This window comes from Bactrocera latifrons, unplaced genomic scaffold (genome assembly GCF_001853355.1).
Source record: "Bactrocera latifrons isolate USDA-ARS-PBARC rearing strain unplaced genomic scaffold, ASM185335v1 scaffold_0, whole genome shotgun sequence".
In the NCBI taxonomy this organism is placed as follows: Eukaryota; Metazoa; Arthropoda; class Insecta; order Diptera; family Tephritidae; genus Bactrocera; species Bactrocera latifrons.
The window spans coordinates 1600671-1612119 of NW_017534406.1; the positions used below are offsets into that span (position 1 = coordinate 1600671).

General features: G+C 38.3%; 2 protein-coding genes across 2 annotated transcripts in view; one reads left to right on the forward strand and one right to left on the reverse strand.

Moving 5' to 3' along the window:
* LOC108978240 (extensin-like) overlaps nucleotides 1–265 on the forward strand; it is a 1058-nt gene extending 793 nt beyond the window's left edge. The window contains exon 3 of the mRNA XM_018948809.1: nucleotides 11–265. Coding sequence (XP_018804354.1) covers nucleotides 11–265 — 255 coding nt within the window. The remainder of the gene's footprint in view (nucleotides 1–10) is intronic.
* Nucleotides 266–5537: 5272 nt separating this feature from the next.
* Nucleotides 5538–8207, reverse strand: LOC108970533 (dynein intermediate chain 1, axonemal-like). The gene is made up of 5 exons (XM_018936021.1): nucleotides 8125–8207; nucleotides 7742–8065; nucleotides 6264–7657; nucleotides 5878–6087; nucleotides 5538–5796 (listed from the first exon to the last, which is right to left on the reverse strand). The coding sequence occupies exons 1-5, from the start codon at nucleotides 8143–8145 to the stop codon at nucleotides 5562–5564; spliced, it is 2184 nt and encodes a 727-aa protein (XP_018791566.1). The 5' UTR covers nucleotides 8146–8207; the 3' UTR covers nucleotides 5538–5561.
* Between the last annotated feature and the right edge of the window lie 3242 nt (nucleotides 8208–11449).

Consider the following 11449-nt stretch of genomic DNA (forward strand, 5'->3'; position numbering starts at 1 on the left):
CGATTACAAGACCACCTGCTACCAAGAGACCAAAACCGATCACAAAACCACCTCCGACCAAAAGACCATCACCAATTACAAGAATACCTCCTACCAAGAGACCACCACCGATTACAAGACCACCTGCTACCAAGAGACCACCCCCGATTACAAAACCACCGGCGACCAAGAGACCACCACCGATCACAAAACGACCTCCGACCAAAAGACCAATACCGATTACAAGACCACATTGGATTACAAGACCACCACCGGCTACCAATAAACCGATTATAATAAGATGGCCACAGCCAATTAAAAGACCACCTCCATTTAAAAGTCCACCGCCAATTAGAAGCCCACCTCCAATAAAAAGGTCACCGCCGGCTAAAAGTCCTCCTCCGATAAGAAGGCCTCCTCCGATAAGAAGACCTCCTCCAATAAAAAGGCCCACACCAATAAGGAGACCGCCAGTGATAAGACTACCGCCGATAAGGCCACCAATTCGAAGGTTCCGCAGAAAACTTAGATCGTAAAAAGGTCAGAAATATTGGAGAATAAATGCAAATAAATAATTTAGTTAACGAATGCTTTACTATTCGACTTCTATGAGTTTGTAACAATGGTCAGGCCATGTTATTACTCCACCTTACACAGATCATTGATAAATGAAAGTGAAACTAAAAAGTATTCTCCCTAGACGTTAAGTTGAAACGGATTTCGATTGATTATGTTCTAGGAAAAACTTATTATAATTATGATTTATCGGTGTAAATGTGATTACTTCGGCCGTTGGAAGGGAAATCTAATTATTTAGGTATCCAGAGATCAAGTAAAAGTGTTGTAAATACTAACTAATCGTATAAAATTATCTTAAAACTTATCATCTTGCTTGTAAATAATAAGACTTCTACGAGTAGTTCACTTAATTAGTATTATAGAGCTTTCAAAAACATTCTAAAACTTCTAAGAAGAAAGTTTTAAGTTTAACATGCTTACAGTGAGCAATGACAAACTGACAAGTGATCATATGAGAGTTGAAAGTCTATGAAACTTCCACACTTTAGGTCGACTATTTATAAAAAAGAACTAAACCTCTCCAATTTCACTTGGAGTAAACTCAGTCACTTAAATTTGTTATGGCTTTCATGTTTCCAACATCCGGTGTGTTTAATGTGGGTATCTGCTGGGGACAGCCTTACCCCACGGTACTCCAAAACATAGCGGATCAAATCAATGCGTTGATTAGCGTCTGACATTTTCAGTACCACTTGGCAGTGTGGAATGGACACACTAAGCACCTTGGGAGGGTTCAAGGCCAGTTATTTCCGAATTTAGGTTTTGAGCTTAACCACCATGATGCTCCCCGAGGTGCCAGCCCCCTGTGTACAGTCTTTGAGAGAGTAGGTGAAGAAGTAGTGAGCACAAAGAAACTCGAGTTTTCTGTAGAAATTTTTTTCAAGAAGTAGAGAAAACCGATCTGTGAAATGAAGATAACAGATGAGACTCATGTTGAACTCGGTCAAAAGCGTCGAGGCAGTCACAAAGCAAGCGAAAAACAAGAGAAGTCATAGTTAGCTACATAGTTTTAATAATTTTAGGTCCAGAAGAGTTATTTCCAGCAATTTACATTGAATAATTGACTAACTTCCAAGAGAAAAAGTTGAAATATTTTACAAAGCAAAGAAAAAAATCGAAAGCTTGCAAAAGCTCCGCAGCCGTCGACTATTCTTTCAAAGCACATATGTATGTATCGATGTAATAAGTGCCGTTACTGGCCGGCTGTGTTATGCAAATTACCAGTTTGGATTCTTGAATATTTTTTCTTAACCCTTTCCCATTGGCATTGGGGTATGTAAGTGGACATTTTCGACATATTTAGCATTTCAACCGGTTCGCACAGCACGGCAATGAACTCATTCACCCTGCTAAATAGGCAAATCCGTAAATGTCGAAATGTTGGCATACCGACATGCTTTATTGACACCGCTTTCATATGCAAATTTCCGTTAGGGCACCAATGTCGCTGACTAAAGTGAAAATCGAGTAGCGGACAGCGAGAACCTTAAGCCGACACCGGGTCTGCTAGCATACTTTTGCCCATTTAAATCGTACACAGACCTTATTGGCACATTCAAGGATATTATTAAGCGTCCGCAAGTAAGTTGTGCTTGTGCCCATGTGTATGTGTGGTAAAAGTGTCGGGCGGTGGGACGACATTCGAAGGCTGATTTGCATGATTTTTTCCCACAAATTTTGGGTATTGGATATTTCCTATTGTTTACTTAGCGTGGTTGCGTGTGTGTTAGTGTATTTGTTGCTGAGTTGTGTTTTTGCTTTTGTAGGCTCTCTCTTCTCGAGACATTTTTCTTTGACATTGCCTGACAAAGTCTGCATTTTATTCATTTGCATCATTTACATTTTTACCATTCAACGCTCGTCAAACGTTCAACTCCTGCCATGGTGTTGGCGGCATTCACCGAAAACTTTTGACATTTTGTTACGTTTAGATCCACATGTCGGCCCCCACGGAGTCGGGGTTGAGGCTGGTTGCTTGCCGCCACATTACGAACAGCTGTTACACGTGTTCAACCTTATAAAGCACTTGCTGGCAACAAGAATAACAACAGCATGCAATACCAACAAGTAAGGAAGGCCTAAGCTCGTTTGAAACCGGATCCACATTCACCCGTTAACTCAATTTCAATGTATGCGCTTCCAAGAGTTAAAGCCTTCACCTCCTAAACGCGATCAAGAAAAAAGTGTTGAGTTGCTTCCACCTCATCTTCTTCCTTACAGCTTCGGCAGGCAGCGTTCGGAAGGAATCCCAGCCTTACTGCGTGGATGCCTATAGGGCAATGGCCCGTTAAAAGCCCCACTACTAGGGAGAGGCTAGCCTTACTGAGGACAAAAAGATCATTAGATCGCTTGAAATCTATCTTTGGTCAAAAGGATTTTGTGACAGCGCATGTGCTGATGAGGGCTCAGCGGTGGCTAATCTTCCTCGAAGCCCATCTGTCTAGTATCCGTCCTATCCATCCATGTTAGGATGCTTTCCTTGCTAGCTCATCACCTTTGCAGTTTCCTGCGATTCCGCTAGGGCCTGACACATATACCAGTCTTAGCACAAAGACACGATGCTATTGATAGCGAGATTATGCACTCCTTGATCAATCCAAAACGCACTGTTAATGAGTTCAATTCCGCTATCGCCACTCGGCTAACAGAGTGAATGGTCGCTTCTCTGAAGGAGGCGTCACTCAGGACGAGTAGCTACCTTAATGGCTGCAAACTCTGCTTGGAATACACTGCAATAATCAATAAGTCTGAAGCTGGATTTGATAGAGAGCTTTTGACCCATCCGTTACGAAGTTCACTGCCCTTCTCCTCCAACGACTGCTTACCATCCACAACTCCCTCGTCGATTTGACGAATGCGTGATCCAAGTGATCCGGTGTGAAGTCAAAGTATGTGAGAATATCCATATCCTATTCTTTAGATACGTGTTCTTTAAAGAACCCATTGGACGATCAGGAAAGAGTTAATATCTTTATTGTAAAATTTAAAGTCTCTAATGTCCTCCTCAGGTCCATGTTTGTTGAACAAAACTTTTTTACTCCGCGCAACAAGTTGTAAGGGTATAAAAACAATAAAGAGTTCTTTCGTGGCGGTTTAACGTAACCAGAAAAGGTATAAATTGAAATTTGCATGCACAGTTATTCGAGCTCATACATTTTTACATACAAAAATCTAGATTTTCCTGTGGGTTTGTGTTGCTTTTTTTGCCATAAGAGCCTCTAACTTTAGGTGTGCCCCGGTGCCACCGAAAGCACAACCGAATGTTGTTAACTTCAAAAATTCGCTTGTATGTCGGACTGTGCGCACACATGGCTCGCTTTCGGCTGCACCGCCAAAGGCATACGTGGCTGCGGGACTATTTATGCATAGAAAATGTGTGTTTTACTTTCAAATATATGTAAATTGTTTAATAAATTGCTTTTTAATTTAAAGGGCCCTTTTTAATTTAATTTCCATTTATTTAGGGAAAATTTCCATTCATTCAAATTTGGAATTCAATTTTTGCTAATCCACACGCATGCATAACATAGGTTGTCCGATGTGTGGAGACTGTACAACTTTAAAGAGTACAGAGTGTGACTGTAGGAAATTGAAGGGTTAATACAATTGACTGAATCAGGCGATTTTGGGTACCGAATTGAGTATTCTCAAATAAAGTTACAAAAGAGTTCACAGCAAAGTATATGTTATTCACAATCTGGTCTTTGAAACGAGTTAAGAAAATTTTGAATTCGAGTCTTTGTTATTTTTGCAAAAATTGGTAGGATATACCGAAGTAGATGCCTTTTCCTTAGCTCATTTCGAAGAAGGATGTATATAGTATATAGAGGTTTTGTGACAGGTTTGTGACAGGTTTGTGACCAAGGTAGCTTCTCCGTATGCCACACTCAACGTTTTTCACACAAAATTTGATACGGGTTCTTTGATCCATTTTATTGAATAGGTAAAAATCGAAGACGATCCAAAACACGTGCAAGCAAAGCAGCTGTCAAAAATTAAATGAACATTCAAAATGGCCGAGCTTGTCGGCATAAGTGAGAGACATGAGTACCAACATAACGTCACAAAAAATTCGAAATTCGAATATACGTAAAGCGCGAAAATTCAAAATTCGCGATACTTTTTGAACACACCTCGTAACAACAAGCTGGCACTATATAGACAGCTAACGAGCCTGCATCCCTATGCATTACATATGTGTTATGACCAATGAAATCGGGAAGTAATTTTCAAATTATCGCAAAAATTTTACCCTCAATAAGTTTCAACACTTTGATAAAAATTATGTAATCATTGAGTAGTATTATCCCTTGGTATCGGCGAGCAATGTCTTCTGATAATGTATTTTCATACTTGTATCACAATTGTGGGAGTTGGAAATTTCGCAGGTGCTTATCATAATCGTAAAAAACTCTCTCAACGTAGTCGCTGACCGGCACAACATGGCGTCCTCCATCGTGTCATATCAATGGCTGTCGTCTTCAAGTAACTCCATCGTCTCACATTCTTATCAGAAAGTCACCTTTAAGGGTGGTAATAGGTGGTGTAATAACTTGCAGATTTGCCTCTCGAAAATACACGCTCTCGCCGTTCGAGAGAAACTCAGCAAGATGGTTCACTGTTGGCACCCGTTAATGTAACGGTAAACCGACGCTTCGATAATACCCACATATCGGCCCGCCCAAAACATCTGAACATCATCCTTTGGGTCGATTGTGGTGAAAATGATCTGGTCACCACGCCTGACCACGTTTATATTATATTCGCCTTTATAACAGTAGCGTGATTTTATTTCAACGGCAGATACACGACGCCAGAATGACATTTGCCACCACCAGGTTGAGAGTACTTCCTGCTCAGAGGCATCTTTCAACAACAACATCACCTTTTGACCCAAATTAAATATACTACATGCGACTAGTCTTTAGTCTTCAAATGAAAATAATATATATATTTAGTAATATCTCTGTAGACCCTCTAAAACATATTTAAGATCAAGAATTTCAAATACGTGCATAAACCGCTGGAAACATTCTTCGATTACTTTTGTTTTCGTAACCGAAAAATCCGGCTTCTTTTACCAACTGGCGAAGACTCTCGCTCTGAATTCCGGCATAAATTGCTTCCTCCATCGTGTCATACTGAAATTTGGGCAAAATGAAGGTTTCGCCCACACCACACACAATTACGTCGCCATGCTCATTACCAATCATAACGGCAGTGCCAGTCGGTGAAGGTCTAAAAATATTAATTAGGCAGGAATAAATTAAGTACTCGTTATGTACGAGTATTTTCATATTTTCGTATTTGGTTGTGTACTTAAATAGGGTGTTGTGACTCGAGGCGACATTCACGGATTTGATCGGCCGAAATGGATTGCGTATGTCCCATATGTCGAGTGTTTTTCGCGTCAGCGAAAATATTGTGGTTGATTGAGTGGGGCTCCAGGCGGCATAATGTACGGGGAACATTTTATGGGTTAGCTCTAGAAGTGGTTCCGTCACGCCAAGCATCCAAATTCGTACGAACCTTTGAAAGAAGTGTATTATTTACTAGGGGAGAGTTGTAACCGTTATAAATTAAATTGTTAGGTTGTTTATTTGAGTTTGTCGAACTTTTTGTGGACCAAGAACATACGTTGGTTTTCCAAAGAGTTTCTATCCAATTTATAAAACAAGAATTGGTTGAATTGAGTCAATACATACCAATCATTTCCACATGTGAGATATATTTTCGGTGACCACGGCGAAAACTCCATACAGTTGACCGATCCATATATGTGTGTGCGTAATGGCGACGAGAAACTGTGCTCCAGTGTCATTGATCCATTATGTATGCAACCCTGATCGGTCAGCATGTAGTATAAGTCCTTATTCAGCGGATCCAATGTTAAGTTGAAGCAGAACAATGTGCTGTCGGAACGATTATCTAACTCTGGGGCATCTCCATGCAAAGACAAACCTTCGACTTCACCACGTACGCGACTCAAACGTGTCAATTCCGTGGTGAAGACATGTGGACCATTGTGAAAACGATATTTACGTACCACTGCAGTTCGTGAAAGAGTTATAAAGCGCTTGAAGCCTTGAGATGGAAAAACGGGTTTCAAATACCATTTAATTGTCATAACGGGATCATTGCCCGTTATTGTTGATCTATTTATAATTGACAATGGTGGATTATTTTCTACGCTTATATCGCGCACTTCCAGCCAACCATTGGCCATGCCCACTGCGATGAGTGAGTGATCGAAGGGTGAGAATGACACTGCCGTTACCGGAGAGTTGTAGGAGTATGTGCGTTCCGGATGCAGTACATTCTTAATACTCCACACACATACATTGCCAGTCGTTGCCGGTATTTGTACGGCATAGGAGTAAACGCCGTAAGCGATAGCAACAAGATCGGCATTGCCGAAGCAAAAACTTATATCCGAGACCGCTTTACGTGCCTTAATTGGTTGATTCAGATTTTCAAAAGGCGGTTTGGTGAAACGGAAGATCTCTTGTATGTTGTATGTGCCTTTTTCGTGTAAGCCCGTCTGTTTTAATAAATTGCGATAATGCATCTGCCCTCTTATATGCGAATTAATCGAGATTCCACGTTCGACACGCATTACGGCTCTGGTAAAGGATATGTTGTGAGCCAATGCATTCAGACATGTCTCTGCAGCTTTGGACGGGCATTTTATGAGACCGCTGTGTTTTTTCGGTTGTTTATGTGCATGCATTGTCTCATAAATGTCGTATCTTGATGTAAAGTCATTGGAGTCCCTTTGATATATAGGTCCAGTTGCGGCTGCGGCGTTTACAAGCAATACGCTGCGTGTTTGCGCTTCGCTATCTCTGCGTCCGCGCAAGCGTCCCTCACCCATTGTCAGGTAGTCGTATACTAAATTGTCGTCAATCACTTCCGCCGACTCGGGTGTACCCTTTCGCACCGTCTCACTGTTATGTTCATAAAGCATTACAGAATCAGTTGGGCGCAGCACTATTTGAATATAACCGTTGTATCTGTAAATTGTAGAAGACATGGGTAAGACATTTGATAGAGTACCAGTCAGCTCGTTTTCCCGAAAAACCATCGTCATGCTGGGTACCTGAAAATAATAATAACAAAAACTTTTAATGAAAAATTAAACTTAAATATATATCTATATATTTTGAACAATTTGCCTACACACCCCTTCCATGATATCGCTGATGGTTAATTTCAATCCGCCCATAGCTCGGGTACCACGCATCGAACTCATCATGCTGAGATGCTCGGAGATAAAGCTTTGCTTCCCTTTCATCCGATGTATTTCTTTATTCACTTTTGCATACAGGCCTTCGACTAGCTTCCGATACTTTGCCGTTTGCGGCATTTCTTTTGGCATCCATTCTTTGGCTTCATTTAAATTTCTTATATACTTCAATTGGCGCCACTCATCCAATATTATTGATACATTGTAATCGAAATTGGTCGAAGTGGAGGTGCGAATGAGGCGAGTTCCTCGTCTCGTATTCTGCAAACATTATTTTTCTAAGCTGGAGAATTAAATTTAGTTATCTAATGAAAGCTTACTTGCTCTTTACCATTCTCCATTTTAGCTTTTGTAAGTAATCTTAAATGAATTGTTCAATAGTTTGAAGAGTTGCTCAACAAATCTGAAAGAGAATTATTATTCCGAAAATATTTTCAGCAAATGATAGCTAATCCGTTTCATTACTTGAACTGATTAGCATGTTTAATCGCTTTAGGAATTCAAAGTGTTTATGGGAAAGTAGAAATTTATCAAAATATACAAATACTTCTAAATTAAAGAACAAAAAGCGACAACGCTACGAAAATACAAAAAACCCTAAAAGAGTTTGATTGTTTAGTTTATATGACAGCTATATGCTATAGGGATTTGTTACCAGATATCGACCCCGACTAATTATAATGATATTGTATGAAATTTGTTAATTTTATACTCCTTCCATTTCTAAGTCTATCATAATCGCTTCCATCCAATTACTAACTCGTTATCTTTAGGAGTAAGTAAAAATATCCTTTGAAAAATATATAAAATAAAAAAATCTTGTTTACTAAAATTTCAAATAGAAAACGAAATCATTGGCTTTGTATTTGTATTAAGCTGGAATTTCTGGATTTAAGCTTTCAATCAACTTTGTTTGAGTTTGAGACGAGAATTCAGTTTAGCTTTTATTTTCTCGTACTTTCTAATGCATTACGTTGTCAGAACAGAATAGGAGAAAGTGAGGAGGTATACATTTTATTTTTAACATCAATTTTCACTAACTTTGTTGTACAAGTAGTGTTTAGATACGTACAAGTATATGCTTGACTTGTCGGACTTGATGGAAAAATACTTTATGTTACAGGTACAATACAAAACATTGAGTTGAATTAACGAAAACATTCAAGTTTTTAATATCCATACGATAAAATTTGAGTTTTATTTACTTTGTGCTTTCACAGTTTAAAGAAACGCTTTAAGAAAATTGCAGAACCTTTAAATTGTTATAGCAAACTGTATAGTTGTTCCTTTAGTATGCAGTCTTACCCTCTTACGTCACATTAAACAAGCCGACAGTGTAAACAGCAAGAAGGAAAAAACCGCAATTGATGCACTAAGGATGGGGGTTTTGACTGTCTTGATTACGAATTTGAGTTAAAAAATTTTCCACAGCACATACAGCTACTAGCTTTTAGTAAATGGCGGTGGGTTGATCCCTACACCGCTTAACTAAAACACAAAAAATCCTACATGTTAGGTTGTAACAATCGAAAATTAGCAGAAAAACGGTGGCGACATAAAACTTCTTTGAAACAGTGCGATAAACGTCATATTGTGAACTCGAGAACTAGACGTTAAATACCGGGTTCTCCAATAGAGATGATATGATTCCTAAGTGTCGTTGCAGCCATTTTTAGAGTGTCATGATTTGTAATTTTTTTTTCATTGTATTCAGTAAAGTTTAAAATTTCATCGTGAAAAAAATGTACACAAGAAAAACGACCTTTGCCATTTTATGGTCGTAATAAATGAACACCTGTGCCCGCTTTTCGTCGAATCGTTGACAATTTCGAACATACTTTTTGTTTACATAACGATCAAATGTCAATAAGACAAAGAACCGCTTGATGTAATGAAAATGTTGCTGCCATTTAGACAAGGGTTGCTGAAGACCGCAATTTGCCGATTCCAAGACGTTCTCAAGAATTGGGACTGTCTCAAACGATGATAGCGGTTAAAATTTCAAGTATATTAAGAATAAACAATCTGAGGAATGTTCTTTGGAATGATAATAAACATTCCCTATTCAATTTGAAGTTTCTGTGGATGGATCACCCTTTATAAGGCGGTAAGGTAATTCCTGGACCGATTTCAAAAATTTTCCTCATAAAAATTGCATATCTGCAGTGTTATATTCTCTCTTAATTTTCTTAAAATGCTTTACATATGGACCACTATAAACGGTATAGAGTCGACCGGAACTTTAAAATTCTTATGATAAGTCTATGGGAGCTAGTAGTAATATTGACGCGATTTTATCCATTTTTGGCATTACGAAATATCATTTAGGTAAAAAAAAAGTATCTGAGATTCACTGAAATTCCTCACATTCCATTAAAAATATATATGGTGTAAAATCAACCGGATGTTTTAAAATCCTGATATCAGTTATGTTGGGTCAAGTTTTCGCCCGAATTTCAAGCATAAGGAAGCACTGTCACTGGAAAGATATTCTAGCTGAATTTCACTAAGATCGATATAAAGGGTATACTATCAAATGGAAGTTTGAACATTTTCCTTACCTTTACCTAATTTGGGCATACATGCAACCAATTTTGAGAAAAGGATTCTCAAAGTCTACCGATATTTTCGGTAACAAATTAGATAAATTATTTGGAGTTGATATATTCGTTTTCTAGGCGCATTGAAAGTTATGCCCAGATTTTAACAAATTTTAAACTTGAGATGTCATATCCTAATGACAGTATTTGTGCGAAGTTTTATCCCGATATATTTATTGGTGCTTGATTGTTTAATAAAATAATGTTAGGAAAATCTTCTAAGTGGAATTTGTTTGAAAGGGGTCGAATCATTCTTAAGGTATTAAAAAACACATTAGAGTAGGTAATGCCACGCCTGTTGCCCAATTTTGATGTCGGCTCCTATGTTGTTCTAACGTAGCGTCGTGGTTGTAAAATTTATTAATGAGCAAAAGATCGTTCATAGCTTTAAAGATCTTAAGTTTTTCTTCAAAATGTATACAAAAAAAAAAAAAAAAAAAAAAAAAAAAAAAAAAAAAAAATTATGAAAATTTGTGGAAAAAATTACGCAGAAGCTATGCATTATTGTGGTACAAAAATCCCTAGTAGTCAATTCATAATTTCGGCCTCCTTTTGCGAATAGCTTCGCGCCTATGACGTGCTCAAATAGTATTCCTTGTTGACAGTTTGGCCGGTCAAAAGAAATTCGGACTACAGCGCTCCTTGATAATTGAAGAAAACAGAACCCTGATTTTTGATCTTCCTTGACGTGGGTTTTTCATCTTCGGCTCAACTTTGTCACGATATCCAGCCGTGTAATCGTCTGTTTCTGGTTCGTAAATATAGATCAAATACTCATCACCAGTAATAATACGTTTCATGACATCCTGGTAGTCGAAAGGCATTGTAGTCCGATTATGCCTATCTGCCATACCAGTCTATCCTGTACCAAATTTAGTTAATATAAAAATTTAAGATGATATTTGATCTGAGTCGTTTACCTCAGCACTTCCGTTAGACAAAAAATACCCGGAAATTTTAAATAAAACGCAAAATATATTATTTACTTCTATACATATGTATGTATATTTATATATTTCCATTATATATTTATTACTTTCTTATA